This window comes from Mastigoproctus giganteus, chromosome 12, assembly GCF_048544385.1.
Source record: "Mastigoproctus giganteus isolate SK-2022 chromosome 12, ASM4854438v1, whole genome shotgun sequence".
NCBI lineage: Eukaryota > Metazoa > Arthropoda > Arachnida > Uropygi > Thelyphonidae > Mastigoproctus > Mastigoproctus giganteus.
The window spans coordinates 102,105,931-102,128,669 of record NC_143586.1 but is presented as its reverse complement, the minus strand read 5'-3'; the positions used below and the strand labels follow the sequence as shown (position 1 = coordinate 102,128,669).

General features: G+C 37.5%; 1 protein-coding gene across 2 annotated transcripts in view; it reads left to right on the top strand.

Annotated features, from left to right (window-relative positions):
- LOC150077304 (nucleosome assembly protein 1-like 4) overlaps window positions 1-22,739 on the top strand; it is a 432,049-nt gene that overhangs the window by 76,022 nt on the left and 333,288 nt on the right. For both annotated transcript variants that reach the window (XM_090386809.1, XM_090386808.1), the window contains one exon: window positions 13,665-13,717. In XM_090386809.1, the coding sequence (XP_090242935.1) occupies window positions 13,665-13,717 (53 nt within the window). The remainder of the gene's footprint in view (window positions 1-13,664; window positions 13,718-22,739) is intronic.

Below are 22,739 nucleotides of genomic sequence, written 5' to 3'. Positions count from 1 at the left end.
TGGGTGGTAGAGGCTGACAGTTTGGGGAAATTCAAAGGTCATCTGGATAGTACTTTCGGGTAAGGGAAGCGCATAGGATGATAGGTTTAATTTCCTTTTTATTTTTTATTTTATTTTATTTTTATTTATTAATTATTATTATTTAGTTATTTATTTTATTTATTTATTTTTTTTTTGTTTTTATCATTGTTTTGTTCGGATATTTTTTTTTTTTGGCTGGTGCAGCATAAGCCCTAGGCTTTCTTGCACCATGCGGCCGTTACTAATACTAATACTCTTGATCTGATTATCAGCAATGATTATTCATGCATTAAGAATTTGCAGATAAAGGAACCTCTGGGTGATAGTGATCACAATGTACTGATGTGGGAATTACTTAGATGTAACTACCATTAAAGCTAAAGGGAAGGGCTTTTGCTTTCGTATAGGTGACTTTTTTTTTTTTTTTTTATGAGAACCCCAAACACGAGAGGTATTAGAACCTATAGTACTTAGTACCGTGCTTGGGTTGGAGGTTGAGAAGACGAAAGAAGATATTTGTTGACATTGGACTTGAACTTCTGTAGATTGTAATTTTCAGGAAATACGTATGAAGGAAGGTTGTTCCAGAAAACGGCAGTTGAATGAATAAATGAGGAAGATGAAAAGTTGGTTCTGTGGGTTTGAAGTTGGACAGTAAATGGATGTTGGCTGGTGGCGGCACGTGTTCGGACTGTTTTGAAAGAGAGAGCGGGAATTATAGAAGCCAATTCAGAAGAACAGTGCCCATGGAAGTATCTGTAGAAGAGGCATGCAGCAGAAACAGTACGTCTCTGAGAAAGCGAGTGGAGAGACTCTGTTAGAGATGAATCATTAATTAACCTAACTGCCCTCTTTTGAATGGAATCAAGAAGCCTGAGAGAGGTTTGGGGGGCACCACCCCAGATGTGGGAACAATATTCCATGGCAGGGCGGATTTGCGATTTATACAGAGTGAGCAGCTGTTTGGAAGAAAAGTAACGCCGAGAGCGAAAGAGAAAACCAAGTTTTTTAGATGCAGAGGAAGCAATATTTGTAATGTGCTTGTGCCAAGAGAGATTAGAAGTCAGGGTAATCCCCAAAAGAGATATATCATTTTGCCTAGAAATCGGAGTGTCACTAAAGATAAGCATAGGAGCAGAAGAATCCGTTTTGCGAGATATAAGACAAGACTGAGTTTTAGAAGGGTTGAAATCAACTAAGTTGTCTTTGCCCCACTGGAGAATTACCTGAAGATCGGCATTTAAGGAATTGGCAGTAGATTTTCGAGAACTTGAAGCTGATTGAGCAGGACAAGGTTTCTCAAAATGGAAAGTTGAATGCAATGTGCTATCATCGGCAAAACTATGGATAGGATTTTTAGTCAATGGAAGAAGGTCATTGATATACAAGAGGAAAAGAGTGGGGGAAAGAACTGAACCTTGGGGGACACCGGCATTAGTGGAGAAGTTAGAAGACAGAGAGCCATCTACCATCACCCTCAGTGAGCGATCAGAGAGAAAACTGGATAACCAATTACTAAAAACAGTTGGCAAACCATAAGATGGAAGCTTGTTTAGAAGACCTTTATGCCAAACACGATCAAAAGCCTTTGAGATGTCAAGAGCAACTACTTGTGTTTCACCGAACCTTTCCATTGAATTAGTCCATAAATCGGTAACATAAGCCAGAATATCACCAGTGGATCAACACTGACGGAATCCATACTGGCGATCGTTGATCAGACGGAAGGTTTCTAGGTAGTTTAAGAGTTGGCGGTTAATTGATTTCTCCATTAATTTAGAAAGAGTAGAAGTAATTGCAATGGGACGATAATTGGATGGGAGGGATTTGTCACCCTTTTTAGGAACTGGCTGGATATGAGCAAATTTCCAAGCAGAAGGAAAAACACCTTTGGAATAAGAAAGTGAAAAAAGGCGGCAAAGAATAGGAGTAAGTTCAGGAGCACAAGTTTTGAGAACAAGTGGAGAAATACCATCAGGACGTGGAGCTTTCTTAGCATCAAGATTCATCAAAATCCTTCTGATATCCTTTTGACGGAAGACCACAGGAGGCATTGAATGGAGCGTGTTAGGAATGGTGGGAGGTGTTTTACCAAGATCATTAATACATGAGCTGGAAGAAAAATGGGATGCTGGCAGGTCAGCTTTATCCTTGGCCGAAGTGACAACAGAACCATCTGGTTTGGACAGAGGTGGGAGCAGAGATGGGCAAAAGTTGCGGCCAATAGCTTTGGCAAGAGACCAGGATGCTCAGCTACCATTAGGGCAAGAAGCAAGTTTTCTACTCTTAGCATGTTCAAACTTTAGTTTGGACTGATTAATAACTGCTTTACAATTGTTGCGAGCTTTGGTGTAGGCAGAAAATGAAACTGGAGAATTAGAAACAAGCCAATTACGATATGCAACATTCTTCTCTTGGACAGCCTTAGCACTTTTATTGGAAATCCAAAGTTTAGATAAAGAACGAGATTTTAAAGTGGAGTGTCGGATAAAGGATTCCATTCCTTCAAGTATAATTTCACTGACACGATCTGAGCAAACGTTGACATCAGAAGTTTTGAAACAGTAATCAGACCAAGGAAAAGAAGAAAAGAAGTCTCGCAGGTCATCCCATTTTGCATTCTTGTAATGCCAAACAATACGATGTTGGGAATAGCCATGAGATAAAGGTTCCATTGGAGAAGAGACAATCACCAAGTTGTGATCTGAAGTGCCTAAACTCTAGAAGGAAAGGGATGAATCAGATTGGACCACTTAACATAGATGGGTGTGACTATTGATGATCATGCTCAGGTGGCTGATAAACTGAATGAGTATTTTGCATATCACCAGTAGTGATCAAAAGGTGACACAAGTAACTATAGACCTGTTAAATAGGTCGAAGTGAGAACACCTAGAGTTCTCACTTCGACCTTGTACTTAGAAGGGTTGTTTGTGAGAAAAAGATCAAGCGTATTGGCTGTATGATTAGGATTGTCCGGTATTCTTGTAGGTAAATGAACAATCTGTGCTAAGTCATTAGTAATTGCAAAAGAAAGCCGACCGGGCTAGCCGAGTGGGTAAAGTACCTGCCCGGCAACCCAAAGGTCGCGGGTTCGATTCCCGCCTCGGGCTTGGATCAAAGTACTGCAAAAACGTTGGGAGGTGACATATGGCCACAGAAGCCGATGCGCCAACAACTACCAAATCAAAAAAAAAAAAAAAAAAAAAAAAGTGACTAGAAAATGGGAGCCAGATGGAGTTGTGAACGTTAAAATCACCAAGGAAAATTACCTCACTGTTAGGAAAGTTAGACTGGAGAAAGTCAAGTTGCAAAGAGAGGAAGTCAAAGAGCTCCAAGTGATTAGTGGAGTTGGGAGAACGGTAGAGACAACAGATGAATTTGACACAATGAGGTAGAGAGATTTTAAGCCAGAGAAGATCAAAGAGAGGAGATTCCAAATTGCCAAGTCTCTGACAGGGAATATCAGAACGGACATATGCACAAGTACCACCTTTGAGGCGAAAGGAATCATACAGCAAATAATTTGGACATCTGAGATGAGAAGTAGTTGAATCAACTGATAACTGAGATTCAGTCAGAAAAAGTACATGGGGTTTGGAAGACTGCAAGTGGAAATGGACATCGTTGAGATTGGAATTAAGACCACGTATATTTGTGAAGTGAATTAGGAAGTCCTTGGGAGGTTTAGATCTTTTCGCAGATAAGCTTGCTCTATTATTTTGACAATTCATGGTGTATTCAATAGTAAGAAAAAGTGGGTGGGACATGCTGTATGAAGTAATGAAATTTTTGGATATGGCGTACATGTGGTAAGAATATACCCAGATCCTTGACATAACGTGGCCTCGACAATGCTCCCCGCATACACACTACTCGTACTCCCTCCAGTCACTATCTGGCAGAGTAGAGGTAGCAAGATTATACACTAGCTGATCCGGAAGCCTCCTAGAGAGTTACTTATAGGTTTGGTCCGGTGTACTATCTAGCGGCCGGCTTGCGAACACCGTTTTAGAACTGTACCCTCGAAATATAAGGAATATTGGATCTCGCCACGACATTCATCATAACCTCAAAAATCATCAATCATACTGTATGATGGAAGAGATAGGGAAGGGTTGGCCGGAACTTAGCTCTAGAGACTAAACATGGGTTCCACCACTTCAAGCCTCCAATAAGCAAAGTGGTGGTATTTCACCGGTTGATGAGAGTCATCTACCACCTACACTACAGAGGTCTCAGACAGTTTTCAATTCTGTACAGTGGGATCAACTGATGATGTTACCAATGTTGAATTCTAAATGGGAATCCTTCAGGGACTTAATTTTGGAGAATACTAGGCTTTTCATTCCAACTAAGAAATACTGTTTAAGGTTTAGGCCTAAACGGATGTCAGATGAATTAATGAGGCTCGTGGCCGAGATTAAAAATGTATGGGATGCATATAAAGTATCAGGTGACACAGAAGCCTATGGCAGATATAAGCCAGTCTGTAATCAAGTCACAAAGGAGGTTCGGTGGGCAAAGGCAGATTAAGAGAAATTTTTGGCACAGGATGCAAAGTAAAACAGTAAAGAGTTCTTTATTTATGTAAACTCTAGAAGGAAAGGGATGAATCAGATTGGACCATTTAACATAGATGGGTGTGACTATTGATGATCATGCTCAGGTAGCTGATAAACTGAATGAGTATTTTGCATACCAATAGATTGACAGTAGCCACTGGCAGAGGTGAAAGAGATTCTTGCACTGCTTCTATGAGAATGAGCAGAAGCCTGAAAAACAAGATGCATGGTATTTCAGAGACTGGTGGGAGCCATTGCGGTACAAGTAAACACATGGGTTGTGTTAGGGTAGCTAAGAATAGAAACAGGTGCAGGTATACTTGCGTGTACACCAATGCTAGGAGTTTAGTAAATAAATTTGATGAATTTGAGGTATTGCTCAAAACATCGAAGGCAGATATTGTTGGGATATCAGAGACGTGGTGTCACACAGATATAAGGGATGCAGAACTGCAATTTGGGGAGTACAACGTCTACAGAAAGGATAGACAGGATAGGAAGGGGGGAGGGGTTATGCTATTAGTTAAGAAACACATAAAAACCAAGGAAGTGAAGCCAGTCGACATCGCTGGACAGTGCAGTGTTGAGTCAGTTTGGTTTGACATAAACATTGGGAGATCAAAATTGAGAGTAGGAGTGTGCTATAGGCCTAATGACTCTGATGAGTATAATAAGGAACTGTACAGGGAAATAGAGTGGGCCAGTAAATCAGAGAGTCTTATAATGGGAGATTTTAATTTCCCAGATATTGACTGGAATTTGGGGGCTGGTTACTCACACACTAGCAGAGCTTTTGTGGATTTATTGGATGATTGTTTTCTACATCAGCATGTTCGGGAGGCAACTAGAGGGAGTAATGCTCTTGATTTGAATATCAGCAGTGATTTTTCGTGCATTAAGAATCTGCAAATAAATGAACGACTAGGTGGCAGTGATCACAGTGTGCTGAAGTGGGATTTACTCAAGGAGGTAACTGCCATTAGGGGTAAAGGGAAGGGTTATTGCTTCCGTAAAGGCGACTAGGATGGACTGAGACAGTATTTAAATTCTATACAGTGGGACCAACTGATGATGTTACCAACAGCAAATTCAAAATGGGAAGCATTCAAAGAACTTATCTTGGACGCTACTAGGCTTTACATACCAACTAAGAAATATTGTTCAAGGTTTAGGCCAAAATGGATGTCAGATGAACTAATGAGGCATATGGCAGAGAAGAAAAATGCATGGGATACATACAAATTAACACATGACACAGAAGCCTATGATAGATACAAGTTGATATGCAACCAAGTTACAAAGGAGGTTAGGCAGGCGAAGGCAGATTACGAGAAATCCTTGGCAAGGGATGCAAAGAAAAACAGCAAAGAGTTCTTTACTTATGTAAACTCTAGAAGGAAGGGGATGAATCAGATCGGTCCACTTGATATTGATGGGTCAACTGTTGATGATCCTGCTCAGGTAGCTAACAAACTAAATGAATATTTTGCATCGACATTCACACATGAGGAGTTATTCAGCGAGGGGAATGCCAGAGGTGTATTCAACTCTAGCAGTAAGCTACAGAATCTTGAAATAACTGGGAGTAAAGTGGAGGAGAAACTGTTGAAGATAAACACAAGAAAGGCACCCGGGGTGGATGGGATCTATCCAGTTATATTAAAGGAGGCAGCAAAGGAAGTAAGCAAACCCTTAGCCATAATTATGAGAGCTTCCTTGGACTCAGGGGAGGTACCCATAGACTGGAAATGTGCAAATGTGACCCCAATTCACAAAGGAGGATCAAAGGCTGACACAAGTAATTATAGACCTGTGAGCTTGACTTCTGTTCCAGGAAAATTAATGGAGGCACTGGTTAAAGAAGCACTGCAGGATCATTTAGACAAGACTTCAGTTATAGCTCAGACACAGCATGGTTTTGTTAAGGGGAAGTCTTGCCTGACCAACTTGATTGGATACTATGATGCAGTCACAAAAGAACTGGATGCAGGGAATAACTTTGATATTATATACTTGGATCTTAGAAAGGCTTTTGATACTGTTGCACATGGAAGACTGCTACACAAATTGGAGCAGTGTGACATTGGAGGCAAATTGCTGCTATGGATAAAGGGTTGGTTGAGGGGGAGAAGACAGAGAGTGGTAATCAATGGACACTGCTCATCGTGGACTGATGTTATTAGTGGAGTCCCTCAGGGCTCAGTGTTGGGTCCATTATTGTTTTCTGTATTTATAAATGATATTGATGATGGTATATCGGGCTTAATGTCCAAGTTTGCAGATGATACGAAGGTTGGCAGGGTTGTCAAGGACACTACTGACACTATGCTGCTGCAACAGGATCTGGATAGGTTGAGCAGATGGGCTGAGAGGTGGCAAATGAAGTTTAACATTGACAAATGTAAAGTACTACACATGGGAAACAGCAACCCCAGAGCAACGTATCAACTCTGTGGTACTACACTGACAGTGGTAAAGAATGAAAGGGACTTGGGGGTGGTTGTGCAGGCAGATATGAAGTTCTCTGAGCAGTGCAGACGGGCTGCAAGAGTAGCTCATGGAGTATTGTCAATGATATACAGGAATTTTTCCAGCAGGGATAAGGAGGTGATTATTCCATTGTATAAGGCGATGGTCAGGCCACACCTAGAGTACTGTATACAGGTCTGGAGGCCTTATTTCAAGAAGGATGTAGAGCTGCTGGAACGAGTACAGAGAAGGGCAACGAGATTAGTGAACGGAACAAAGGGGTGCTCTTACGAAGAAAGGCTTAAGTTTTGTGAATTACAGTGTCTGGAGACTAGGCACCAGCGAGGTGATCTGATAGAGGTGTATAAAGCCTTGAATGGTTTAAGCATGCTCAATGCTGATGGGATTCTTCCTCTAGCTCAGAAAAATCACCTGAGAGGGCATAAATTCAAATTGAGGAAAGACAGATGTAGGATAGACGTGCGGAAATTTGCCTTTAGCCAGCGGGTGGTTGGTTGGTTAAACAGACTTCCATCCCTTGTGGTGGAGGTTGATAGCCTAAATAAGTTTAAGGCTAGGCTGGACAGGTATTTTGAACAAACAGAGGGGTGAAGTGGAAGTGGGTTTTTTTTTTTTTTTTTGGCTGATGCTGCATAAGCTTGCTTTCTTGCATCAAATGCCTCTACTAATGCTAATGCCACCAGTAGTGATCAAAAGGTGACACAAGTAACTATAGACCTGTTAATTTAACTTTTGTTCCGGAGAAAATAATAAAATCACTGGTTAAAGAAGCATTGCAGGATCATCTAGACAAGACTGCAGGAATAGTTAAGACAGCATGGGTTTTTTAAAGGGAAGTCTTGTCTGACCAATTTGATTGGATACTATGATGTGGTCACAAAGCAACTAAATGCCAAAAATAATTTTGATATCATATACTTGGATTTCATGAAAGCTTTTGATACTGTTGCACATGGTAGACTGCTGTACAAATTGGAGAGAAGGTAGCAGGGAGATGTTCCATTGTGGGAAATTATCGACCTGTCAGTCTGACTTCAGTGGTAGGGAAAATCATGGAGGCAATGAGCAAGGGTGGAATTCAGCATTTTGATATCATATACTTGGATTTCATGAAAGCTTTTGATACTGTTGCACATGGTAGACTGCTGTACAAATTGGAGAGGTATGGCATTAAGTGTAAGTTGCTACAATGGATAAAGGAATGGTTGAGTGGGAGACGACAGAGAATGGTAATCAATGGACACTGCTCTTTGGGGTCAAATGTTATTAGTAGAGTTCCCCAGGGTTTTGTATATTTTGTTTTGTATATTTATCAGTGATATCGATGAAGGTATATCAAGTTTAATGTCCAAGTTTGTCAGAGTTTTTAACAACTGTAAAGACAGTATGCTACTCCAACTGGATCTAGATAAATTGAGCAAATGGGCTATTTAGTGGCAACTGAAGTTTAACATTAACAAATGTGAAGTACTGCATATGGATAGGAATAACTCAAGAGAAACATACTAACTGTGTAATCCTACACTAAGGGAAAATGGAAAGTGAAAAAGACCTGGGGGTTAATTGTGCAGGCAAATATGAAGTTTGCTGAGCAGTGCAGATGGGCTGCCAGGGCAGGTCATTGAACCGTGTCAATGATATATAGGAATTTTGCTAGCAGGGACATGGAGGTTATTATCCCATTATACAAGGCAATGGTCAGGCCACACCTAGAGTACTGTGTACAGGTCTGGAAGCCTCATTTTAGGAAGGATGTAGAGTTGCTAGAACGAGTACAAAGAATGGCAACAAGATTGGTGAGGGGAACAAAGGGGTGCTCTTACCACCTTGGATTAAATTCTGCAAATTGATCACTATGGATTAAATTCTGCAAATTGAAGCACCTGGAGAGTAGACACCTGCAAGGTGATCTGATTGAGGTATATAAGGCCTTGAATGGGATGAGCAAGCTGAAATCTGATGGGATTCTTCCTCTTGCTCAGATTAAGAACTTGAGTGAGGGTGCATAGATTCAGATTGATTAAAGACAGTTGTAGAAATAGATGTACTGAAATTTGTCTTTAGTCAGCGGATATTTGATTGGTGGAATGGATTTCCATCTTTTGTTGTGGAAGTTGATAGCCAAAATAAATTTAAGGCTGAGCTGGACAGACATTTAGAACAAATGGAGGGATGAAATGGGAGGTTTTTTTTTTTTTTTGGCTGATGCTGCATAAGCTTGCTTTCTTGCATCGTATGCCTCTTCTAATATCAATGCTAACGCTAATGTCATTCTAGGTCTAATAATTGATGTTAATGCTTTAGCAGTGTTGAATTACTTCCAAATTTTTTTTAGTTGAATCCTCTTTACCCTCATTATTATTTGTTATATTGCTCTGGAAAATATTTATCTATGGTAATAGTGCTTAAAATTTGCATTGAAATTGTTATCCCTAATGCATTTGTATTTGGTGGTATGAAAATAACCTTAACATTCCCTTCAGATAAATCTGTACTTTATGGATGCCTTAGATCATTATCAAAGAAAATATTTTTGTAGACTAGCAGCACTTTATTTGAAAAGAGTGCAGTCAAAGAATTTTGAGCTCTTAGAAATGGATGTTTTGTTTGAGAAAATTTATAGCCATTTTTTTACTTAATTAACATGCTAAATAGTTTTCATAGTCCTAGTCACATTTGTTATCTTATTTTTAAATATAGCTAGGAATTTAGTAAGTTATGACTTAATATTCCTAGTCTTTGTATTAGTGATTTCAGCGTGAATATTATTTCTATGACTAGTAATTTGTAGTGCAGTACATAGTAGTTGTAATCAGCAGAGTGTTTTTAATTTGTAGTAAATAAGTAGCTTGAAGGTTCTAATTATGTAGGTTTTTTTTTTTAAATAAGAAATTAGAAAGGCATAACATTATTCAGAAACATAATAGTATAGCATGTACAATGTAACAAATTCTGGTAAAAGCATGTGTTGTTATACTATACCTCATATTTTGGGTGGTAATTTTAAATTTTAAACTTAATTTAAACTAGAACCATGCCTCAAACAATAGCAGCAAAGCTGAAAGTATGAAAGTAGTCTTGACGACATGTTCAAGGGAATAATACCTTTGTGTGCTTTCGTTGGAGAGAGTATGAGGGTCTGAGGTGCTAAGTCAGCATTCTGATGGACTTATATAAGCTTAAGGAACAGGTTGATAATCCTTCAAGCACTCAGTAGCCCAGCACATTGCTGAAGATTACACTCATACAACGCAGGACATAATCAGATCCTCCACAGCAGAGTGTGCTGGTCCTATAGGAAGTACATTTGTTGGAAAAGTGAGGATATATGCTTTGTACAAAGAGTTGATGATGTAGCTCAGGTGTTGTCTTTTAAGGGCACAAAAGGTGATATTGTTGTACATATTGGTATTAATCATATTAAGGTATGATTGTATTAATTATATCATTGGTATTAATCATATTATTAATATTATCCAGATCTCAGGATTTACTTAACAAGTAAAGGGCCATTTTGAGAAAAAGTTGCAAGTTAGTACAGAAGCCAATTCAGAAAAACAGTGCCCATGGAAGTATCTCTAGAAAAGGCATGCAGCAGAAATAGAATATCTATGAGACAGAGAGTGGAGAGACTTTGTAAGAGATAGGTCATTAATTAATCTAACTGCCCTCTTTTGAATGGAGTCTCTAGAAGCCTGAGAGTTGGGTGGGATACTGTCCCAGATGTGTATCTTTCCTGAAGCAATCAAATTATTTGATGAGTAACAGAAAATCCAATTTTTTTTTTTTTTTTTTTTAAGAAAATAACTGTTCTAACTATAAATATGAAATTTTGGTAATTTAGTTTAAAAAATATTCTTGAGTTCCTTGAAACTGCAAGCTTTCAATTTTGGCAATCCATCAGATCCCTTAATTTACAAAATTGTTATCACTGCTACTACTGCATTATGGTATATTTTGTAAATTTTAAAATAAAAATTTAAAAGCTGCTTAAGCTTCTATATTATATATTGGCAAGAAAATCACTGTTGTCAGTAGGGTTTTATATATTTATGTATAAAGTTGATAGCTATTGTTGTTTCATATATTGGTATTACAATGCTTTTATAATAACTGACCAGGGGAAAAAATTCATGAAAAATTTAATAACTTTATGAAACCCAAATACAACTAATGGAATGCTAACTCAGTAGGTTTTTTTTTTTTTTTTGTTGTTGTGTTTAAATTACTATCATTACCATATTCCTTCAATGTATATTTGAACAGATTAAAAAAAAATGTATGCAGGAATGTCTACTGGTTATAAGCATCTATATAGGTATGTAAAAATCTAAAAGTATTTTTACATTGTGTTAACAATGTAAAAATACTTAATAATTAACAAATATTTAACAAAATAATTATCAAATAATTAGCAAAATTAAAGAACATTTCCATATTGTTATGATATTTTAGTGTTATATGTCAGTGTAATTGACTTCAGGAAAAAAATTAAAAATATCCATAAATGATATTATAAACTTCTTATATTGAAGACTTGGCAGATGTCCAAATGGCATAGTGTAAAAAATTATGGAGGTCCTAAAGTCTCAAAACTTTATTAGACAGTTGAACAGACAACTTGAGTAGTCAAGACCCGCTAATTTTCATAAGGTCAGACAAATGCTAATAATTTATTGTGATTTTTACTTGTAGTGGATATGCGTTCTCATTATGGATTTAAAATAAACTTTGTGGATTTTTCCAAAAAGGATAGTATAGGCTATTTTTGGAATATTGAATTTTACAAATATTATAATTTAAGGCAGAAGAATTTTCTTACCTGGGATTTTCTTCAGGAACAGCTGCATCCGGGTGAGATGTAATTCGAAAGGTATTGAAACAGTATATATCTAGTAGGGGGACGAAGGAAAAAGCAAGCTTTTGTCCTAAATCCTTGCATGGGGAGTAATTATAAGTATATAATTATAAGTGTCCAAATAAGTGACTGCTGATATTACAAAATTATCATTACAGGTTAGTATTAGTATTGTAAGAACCAATAGATCTGTCCATTCCTTCTGATAATTTGTACAAATCTTTAAATTTATTCATATAACTGGTTTCAGAACACTAGGTGGAAGTTTATTCCAATAATCAGTTAAGTTACTCTCTAGTTGAAAGCAAATTTTTGCCCATCTATTCTGCCATATATAATGCCAGAATAGATGGGCAAATTACATTGCTTTATATAATGGAATAATCATCTATCTGTCTCTGCCTGCAAGGTTTCTATATATCATTGACAGAACTTCATATCCATAGTAGCAACCATTCCTTTATCCACAGTAGTAACTTTTCCTAATAATATATTGTTCCAAGTTTATATAAGTCTTGATACCATACTTACATGAAGTATGGTATCAAGGGCTTTGCTAAAATGTAAGTACATGATGTCAGAATTATTCTTTGCATTCAGTTCTTCCTTTGCAATGGTCATCACAAAGAGAGCTGTTAGCCTTATACTGATGAGCTAAAGACACAGTGATAGTTGATTTTATTTGGTTGTTTGAGATAACCTATTAAAAGGTCCAATAATCAACTGTCACTATGTTGTTAGTTTTACTGTTGAGCCAAAGACACAGTGACAGTTGATTTTATTAGGTTGTTGGAGATAAGCTCTTAAAAGGTCCAACATCTTTTAAGAAGTTGGAGACTTGATTAGTGAATACAAAGGGATAGGAGAAATGATTAGTGAAGACAAAAGGAGGAGACATGATTATTTGAGACAAAGGAGAGTAGTTCAACAGATTAAAGCACAGTGAATAGTAGTCATAGAAAAAAATTTCTAGCCAATTATGTAATTGCATGACAAAAAAATTCACACTTTGAAAAGACATGATGACTATCAGGAAAATTGAAGATCAGTGTGATTACATCAGACAAAGGATTATTTTAATCCAATTTTATTGTAACATAATATAAAAAGCAATATTTAAATCAGAGTCAGTGTTCTTCCAAGAGTCATTCTTGGGACGGCATTAATTTTTGATATAGGCTGAATTTTGTTAGACAAACTATAGTTTTCACAAGCTAAACAAAACTTACCTTGCCATACATAACTGATTTCAGCATACTATGTCAAGTTAACTGACTGATACTGCCGAATTATTTAAATATAACTAGCCCGTATCCAGAAGAACATTTTCATCATATTTTGTAAAACAGTTTTGTTAATACCACTGATTTATTAAAATTTGCTCTTTCCTTGTGGTGCGGTCAGAGCTCTCTCAATTTTCAGTATAAATGTAATTATGTAATTACATTTATGCTACATTTATACTTAAAAATGTAATTATACATCATGAATTTGTTGAAATTTTGAGAGCTATGAAAATGTCTGTTGTGACCTAGAACTTTTGTTTTATATACATACAGTTTTGCCAAGTTTCTTTCCAAAAATAGTTCATTATTATATTCTTAAAAATCTTATTTAGTTTGATTTCATTATATTTTCAAAAATGTAATAGCTGAATTTCTTGACAGAATAATTTTCATTTTCAGTATATAAATAAAATTCTAAAAATAATTTAACTCACTTTTGTATAGGGCATTACAGAGTGAAAGCAGTGACATAGAAGATGACGATGAAGAAGAGTATAGTAAGTTTTAGTCCATTAGTTGGAGATTTTTTTGTTTCAATTAATCCTAGACTGGCAAGGTTCATAAAAATTATGTTGACAACATCTATATTTATATAGCTATCACCCTAGGCCTTTTTCACCTTTGTCCTTTGCTTTTCCTGTATAGTCATTGGGGAATCTCTATAATTGAAAGCGCTGGTCTCACGGGAAGTAGTTATTCTTGGTAACTGTTGTCAGGAAAATATATTGTACAAAAAGGATAGGTAGAATAAGACCAGGGTGTTGTCTGCCAGGGGCTAAATTTTATCATGTAGAACCCTTAGCATTTTTAAGAGCATAAAAGGTGATATCATTGTACATGTTGGTACTAATGATATTAAGAATAAGAAATCTGAGGAGTAACTTAATAGATATAGGGAAATATTGAGAAAAGGCTATGAGTTAGGATTAAATTTGAAATTGTCTGGAATTTTAGGACTTAGTTGTAGGGGGGAAATGATGAAAATCTTGTTAACTATCAGTCAATTCAGCCCTGGAGAGATTGTGCAAAGCAAAGCTCATGGGTTAGGATTAAATTTGAAAGTGTCTAGAATTTTGCCCATATATGTTAGGAGGGAGTACATGTTTGAAAGGCTTGTTAGTAAATTCAGCTGTGGAGACATTGTGCAAGACTCAATGGGATGCAGTTTTTCTCAGTGTGGTCTGTGCTTATTTACAGAAGAGAATGTTTTTACAGGGATGGTACGGATATAAATAGAAGGATTGCAAAAATACAGTAAGCACTGGTTATTAGAATCAGCTGCTTTAGAGAATCAAATTTCAAAGAACTGATTCAAATCAATAAAATGCACTACATTTTCATCGTTTATTAGAATCACATCTTCGGTTATAAGAATCAATTTTGAATGCCTCTGTGATATTTTTCTAAAGCACATTTCTGGAGGTCACATTTCTAGAAGTCACAACCATAAAACAATAAAAATATTTTGCAGCTTTCGGTTTATTTGCCATTTTTGTTTGTACAATCTGTTATAAATGGGTAAAAATTCAGCTTTAACAGAAGAAGAAATTGCCCAGTCTGTTACTAATAATTTGCCGAGGAGGAGGAGGAAAATGAAGATGAACCCGAACGAATTCCAGTTACAAAATAGCAAACTTGTGAAGCTGTAGCCTTTCTGAGGAGAGTGTTGGAAGAAACTGTTGTAAGTGATTGTGAATATAGACTGTTATACAATACAGCAAACCCCCGCTATTCGCGGGGGTTACGTTCCTGAGAAATGTCGCGAATACCGAAAACGCGAATACTGAGTTATGGCTCCCATAGTAATAAAGGGGTTCCGTTCCAAAGTATGAAATATATAAGAAAAACTAGTCTAAAATTTTGTATATGTATGTATTATATGTACCTTCATAATATGACTATGTACATAGACAGTACATAGTGAAATGCAAGCATATGGCATCGAAATGAAAATATAAGATACAATTTAATATTAAATGTAATATGCCTTTGCTAGCAAATAAACTTATCCCGCCAGTGCTATCACCAGTTTCGCTAAAGTGTTGATAAAGGAATTTTGCCTTTTCACGAGTGATGAGTGAACTTAACGGAATTTTATTTTGAGTTCGGTCTTCTATCCACATGTTTAAAGCTTTTTCTATTTTTTCTAATTTAACATCACGAGTTACAGAGCAAATTTTTGAAGCAATTAGCGCCTTTTTCACGGACACTACGGCGGATTTTTCCTTCCGATTTCTTGATTGATCGTACCGTTGACTCATTGATTTTATAATGTTTTGCCACTGAGGAGACACTTTTACCATTAGAAATTTTATCTAATAACTCAATTTTATTCGCTAATGTCATCACCTTTGATATTTTCACATTTCTCTTGTTATTCGTAGCCATATTTTTGTAGGGGTTAGAAAGAATTTGTCCACAATAAAGTCACTTTCTTCCGTTAACACACTCGAAAAAGTCCGTTTTACACTGCAAAACAGTAGATTTATCATTTTTGTAAGCAAATCAATTTATAAATTGATAAATTTATTCAATTTATAAGCATATAAATTAAAAGCAAACGACGAAACCTTCCATGACAAGCGCATAACACATACTGAACAAGGATTAGCGAGAAACATCCACGCTCGCGATTTTGTCACCCCTCTCCCCCCACCCACTGAGCGCTGTTTTTACCGGGAAAGATAATTTTAGCCACGCCCATGTTTTTTTATGGGGGGAAATATTCACGGCGCTTTAAAATTCACATTTTTTAGGTTTCATTTTATATTACATCGGCGATCGCGAATACGCGAAACCGCGAATACAGATACCGCGAATAGCGGGGGTTTACTGTATTGAAAAATTTATAAATAGACTTTGTAGAGATAATTTAAAGCAATCTAAAATAAGTGACTATTTAAAATTATAATCATATTACAAAGTGTTATGTATATAAATTAACCTATGTATAAGTATAAAAAATTTTTTTTTATTTTGGTAACCTGTGGTTAATATTCTTCTGATTTTCACGCATCATTTAATTGGTAATAAAGTGTAAATTTGTGCTTTGTCTTTATTTTTATAGCCTGTAGATAATATTTGTTGATTTTCACTTATTAGAATCGCCGTTTATTGGAATCAAAATTCAATTTGCAAATGTGATCACTATAACTAGCACTTGCTGCATATGCTAATGACATTGAGGCAGTATTTGGGGATTGGAAAATTGCTAATTTGGGAGAACACACAGACTATTAGTTTAACAGCAGCTACAAGCAGAGATAAAATTGATTTTTTTCACTATATAATTTTGCTGAATCTTGAGGATACATCAGCGAAGTGATCCAGCTTACCTGAAATATGTACATTTTTCACTAAGAAAATTTACAACACTTTACATAACCATTGATGTCCTTGATCATACTATCCCAATGAAATCTTTCTTTGATTGTAGTAGTAGTGGCATGTGATGCAAGAAAGCAAGTGTATCAGCTTATGCAGCATCAGCCAAAAAAAAAAAAAAAAAAAATCACACCATTCCCTCCAAATGCCTGTCCAGTTCCTCCTTAAATTTATTCACCCTATCAACTTCCACAACGACAGATGGAAGTTTGTTCCAGCAGTTAACCATCCCCTGGCTAAAGGCAAATTTCCACACAATCTATTCTACATCTGTCGTTTCTTAATTTTAATTTATGCCCCCTTAGGTTCATAATCTGAACAAATGGAAGGATCCCATCAGAATTCAGCGTGCTCAACCCATTCAAGGCTTTATACACCTCACTCAGATCACCGTGCAGGTGCCTAGTCTCCAGCCACTGCAATTTGCAGAACTTAAGCCTCTCTTGGTAAGAGGATCCCTTCATTCCTCTCACCAATCTTGTTGCCCTTCTCTGTACACGCTCAAGCAAATCTACATCCTTCCTAAAATGAGGCCTCCAGACCTGTACGCAGTACTCAAGGCTTGGTCTGACCATTGCCTTATATAGAGAGGGACAATCACCTCCTTTTCCCTGCTAGCAAAATTCCTATATATCATTGACAAAACCCCATGACCTGCCCTGGCAGCCTGTCTGTATTGCTCAGAAAACTTCATATCTGACTGCACAATTACTCTCAGGCCTTTTTCATTTTCCACCACTTTAAGTGTAGTATCACACAGTTGGTACATTTCTCTGGGGTTACTTCTACCCATATGCAGTACTTTGCATTTGTGAAGGTTAAACTTCAGTTGCCACTTCTTAGCCCATCTCCCCAAATTATCTAGATCCTGTTGCAGTAGCACACTGCAATTGCTGTCATTAACAACCCTGCCAACCTTTGTATCATCTGCGAACTTCGACATTAAGCCTGATATACCTTCATCAATATCATTGATAAATACACAAAACAACAGTGGACCCAACACCGAACCCTGTGGGACTCCCCTAATAACATTAGTCCATGATGAGCAGCACCCATTGATTACCACCCTCTATCTTCTCCCACTTAACCATCCTTTTCCATTGTAGCAATTTACCCTTAATACCATTCTGTTCCAATTTGTACAATAGTCTTCCATGCGCAACAGTGTCAAAAGCTTTCCTGAAATCCAAATATATGATATCAAAATTATTTTTTGCTTCCAGTTCCTTTGTAACCACATCATAATATCCTATCAAATTTGTCAGACAAGACTTTCCCTTAACAAACCCATGCTGTGTCTCAATTATTGCTGCAACCTTGTCTAGATGATCCTGCAATGCATCTTTAACCACTGACTCCCTTATTTTACCCGGAACAGAAGTTAAACTAACTGGTCTGTAATTACTCGTGTCACCCTTCGATCCCCCTTTGTGAATTGGTGATACATTTGCACATCTCCAGTCTGTGGGAACCTCCTCTGAGTCCAAGGATGTTCTCATAATTATGGCTAAGGGTTTACTTAGTTGCTTTGCTGCCTCCTTTAATATAACTGGATAGATCCCATCCACCCCAGGTGCTTTTCTTATGTTTAACTTCAACAATTTCTCCTCCACTTTGCTCTCAGTTATTACAAAATCATTAAGTATCCTACTACAATTTGATAACCTTCTGCCATTTTCAAATCTTAATAATTCCTCATGTATGAATGTAGATGCAAAATACTCATTCAGTTTGTTTGCTCTCTGAGCAGGATCATCAACAAATCGAACCATCGATGTCAAGTGGACCAATCAGATTCATCCCCTTCCTTTTAGAGTTTATATAAGTAAAGAAATCCTTGCTGTTTTTTTTAGTATCTTTTGCCAAGGGTTTCTCGTTATCTGCCTTCGCCTGCCTAACCTCCTTTGTGACCTCATTACAGACTAGCTTCTATCTGCCATAGGCTTCTGAGTCGCTTGATAATTTATATGCATCCCATGCATTTTTCTTCTCTGTTACGAGTCTCATTAGTTAATTAGATTACCATTTAGGCCTAAACCTTGAACAATATTTCTTAATAGGTATGAAACTTTTATTAGCATCCACGATTAATTCCTTGAATGCTTCCCACTTAGAATTTACTTTTGGTAACATCGTCAGTTGATCCCACTGTACAGAATTTAAAAACTTTCTGAGACCACTGTACTCACCTTTACGGAAACAAAAACCCTTTCTTTTACTCCTATTGGTAATTAAATCTTTAAGGAATCCTACATCAGTACACTGTGATCACTGCCACCTAGTGGTTCCTTTATCTGCAAATTCTTAATTCACGAATGATCACTGCTGATAACCAGATCAAGAGTATTACTTTCTCTGGTTGCCTCTCGAACATGCTGCTGCAGAAAACAATCATCCAATAAATCCACGAAAGTGTGACTAGTGTGTGAGTGATCAACCCACAAGTTCCAGTCAATATCTGGAAGTTAAAATCCCCCATTATAAGACATTCCGATTTACTAGCCCACTCTATTTCTCTGTACAATTGTTCATTGTACTCATTAGAGTCATTAGGCCTATAACACACTCCTACCCTTATTTTTGCTTTCGCAGTGCTTATGTCACACCAGACTGATTAACAGTGCACTGTTCATCTATATCAATGGATTCACTTCTTTTGATTTTAAGTTTTTCTTAATTAACAGCCTAACACCTCCTCCCTTTCTATCCTATCTATCCTTTCTGTACAATTGTACTCCCCGAATTCTAGTTCTGCATTCCTTGTATCTGTGTGACACTGTCTCTGCTATCCCAGTAATATCCGCCTTTGATGTCTTGACCAACACTTCAAATTCATAAAATTTATTTACTATACTTCTAGCATACATGCTCCTATTCCTATTCCCCGTAACACATCCCATATACCCACCTATTTCACGATGACTGCCATCCATCCCTGAAACCCCCAACACTCCTTGCTCCAGGTCGCTACTTATTCTAATAGAAGTTGTGCAAGAATCACCTTCACATCTGCCTGTGGCTATTAGTCCTTGTATCCCCCCAAGCTAGCAGTTTTCCGATCCACTTAACACTGCCTCGATAGCATCAGCAAATATTCTTGCACCCTTTCTATTTAAGTGTATCCCATCCCTGTAGAAGCAGTCTCTCCTTTTAACAAGTACAGACCAGGCTGAAAAAAATTCTATCCCTTGAGCCTTGCACAGTCTTTCCAGGGCCGAATTAATCGACAAGGCTCTCATCATATACTCCATTCTGTTGTGTCTGGGCAGAATTGCAGACACTTTCAAATTCATCCCTAATTCCCGGCTTTTTTTCAACAGTGACCTGTACTTGTTAAGTAATTCTGCCGGTCTCCTACTTTTAATATCATTAGTACCAACGTGTACACCTATATCACCTTTTGTGCCGTTAAAAGATGATATCCGCTCTACAACGTCATCAACCTTTGCCCCTGGCAGATATACCCTGGTCCTGTTCCACCTATCCTTTTTACAAAGCATGTTCCCCATTTCCTTCACAATAGAGTCACCAAGGGGCTTGGAGGGGAACAGGTATCCTGTGTGTTATCAGACACTCAGCCTAAAACACTGATGGATCCAATATCTCTCTATTACAGAAGATTTAGGAGAAGTCCGGTTGGCCTGCCTCCCTGAAATCCACTCATGCACACCTTCTCGATGGTAAGCCCTGTTACGTCACCTAGGTGGCAACGATCGTGCAGAGTGGTTCTCTTCAAGACGCCTGGTCAGCGTGAAGAGGAAAAGACCAAACCCTCCAGCAATGAGAACACAACAATACAAATGGCCCTCAGTCCCCAGCAGCTTTCACTCTCCCTCTTACGGCAGCGAGAGGATCAGAGTGGAAGCAGAGGGTGCTAAGAATCTCTGGGTACGACCAGGCTGCCATGCACGGAAATTGAACTTGGCCTGTTATAACGTACGATCACTCATCAGAGAAGACAGGATATTAGAGCTGGAAAAGGAATTAGAAAATGTGAATTGGAATATCATCGGTTTGGCTGAAACAAGAAGAAGAAATGAATCACTTATAAGTTTATCAAGTGGAAATCTGCTGTACACCAATGGAAACAGTGAAAGGAGTGAAGGTGGAGTTGGGTTTCTGGTCCATAAAGATTTTAAAAACAACATTTTGGAATTCAAAAGTACATCACCAAGGGTGTCAAGACTAATACTCAAGATTTCTAAGAGGTACAAGCTAAAGATTGTAATGATTTATGCACCAACATCGAGCCACGATGATGAAGAGGTTGAAGACATGTACACTGAAATTGAGAGTCTTCTAGATGAGCAGAAAACCCACTACACTATTATTATGGGGGACTTCAATGCTAAGGTTGGAAAAAGGCAAAACAGCGCAGAAAGAGGAACTATAGGAAATTTTGGAATTGGTGAAAGAAATAAAAGAGGTGAAAGACTTGTGGAATTTGCAGAATTTCAAGGAATGTCAGTAATGAACACTTTTTTCAAGAAAAGGGTGAACAGAAAGTGGACATGGAAGAGTCCAAATGGATTAACAACTAATGAAATCGACTTCATCCTCACTAACAGAAGATATATTGTGAATGATGTTACTGTCTTGAATAAGGTAAATGTTGGAAGTGATCACAGAATGGTAAGATGTACACTTGATATAGATGTAGGAAAGGAAAGGAAAAAACTGACTCGAGTAAATAATACAAAGGTCTTTGAAATAACAGAGGAGGATTAAAAGCAGTATGTACTGGAACTTAAGAACAAGTTTGAGCTTCTGCAGACTGCTCAGGACCAAGATATCGACGAGGAATATTACAACTTTCTGAAAGTGATAAAGCCCAAGAAACCTATAGGGAAACAGAAATCCAAAGAAGAAAAAATTAGTCAAGAAACACTTGTCATGATGAACCAAAGACGACAAATGAAGAGCAAGAAAAACACTGCCAGGGAGAAAATTGAGTATACTGAGTTATGCAAAGCCATTAGAAAGAGACTCAGAGAGGACATAAGAAGATTTAACACAAGAATAGTAGAACAAGCATTAAGGGAAAACAAAGGATTTAAATCAGCAGCCATGAGCAGTAATACAGAAAGACAAATGATACTGAAACTGAAGAATAGCAATGGTGTACTTATAAACAGCAGAGAAGGCATAATTCAAATAGCAGAAGACTACTATAGAGAATTATACAAGGAGCGAGGGAATGATACTAGCAGTGGGGAAGATGGATTGCAAAGTAGCAACACATACGACATACCCGATATTCTTCCTGATGAGGTAGAACATGCATTGAAGAAAATGAAGAATCGGAAAGCCCCGGGGGAAGATGAAGTTACTGTAGAGTTGTTAAAATTGGGAGGAAGAGACATAACACAAAAACTGGCACGGCTCTTCACAAAGTGCATTAGAAAAGGTGTGATGCCTAAGCAGTGGAATAATGCAATCATAGTTTTGCTGCATAAGAAAGGAGATAAATCAGAAATTGGAAATTATAGACCAATTAGCTTGTTATCCCATATCTACAAGTTGTTCACAAGGGTCATTACTAACAGATTAGAAAGAATACTTGATGAGAATCAACCGAAAGAGCAAGCTGGCTTTAGGACAGGATTCTCAACTATGGATCTCCTTCACGTAATATCACAGCTAATGGAGAAAGCAAATGAATATAAAACACCATTATGCCTGGCATTTGTGGATTATGAAAAGGCATTTGACTCCATACAGCATAAGGCAATGTTTCGGGCACTGGAAAGACAAGGCATAGATACTCCATATATTATGATTTTGAAGAAAATATATGAGAGTGCTACATCCTTTATTAGACTAGACAAAGACAGTAGCAAATTTAAAATCGAGAATGGAGTTCGACAAGGAGACGCAATATCTCTGAAGCTGTTTACTGCTGCCCTTGAGGAAGCTTTCAGAAGATTAGACTGGTCGCAGAAAGGAGTCAATGTGAACGGAGAGTACCTAAACCATTTACGATTTGCAGATGACATTGTGGTCATAAGCCACGATCCCAAAGAATTAGAGGAAAATCTTAATCAGTTATGCACAGTTAGTAAGGATTTTGGACTAAAGATGAATATGGCTAAAACAAAAGTAATGATGAACAAGTATGCCACGGAAAGGGAA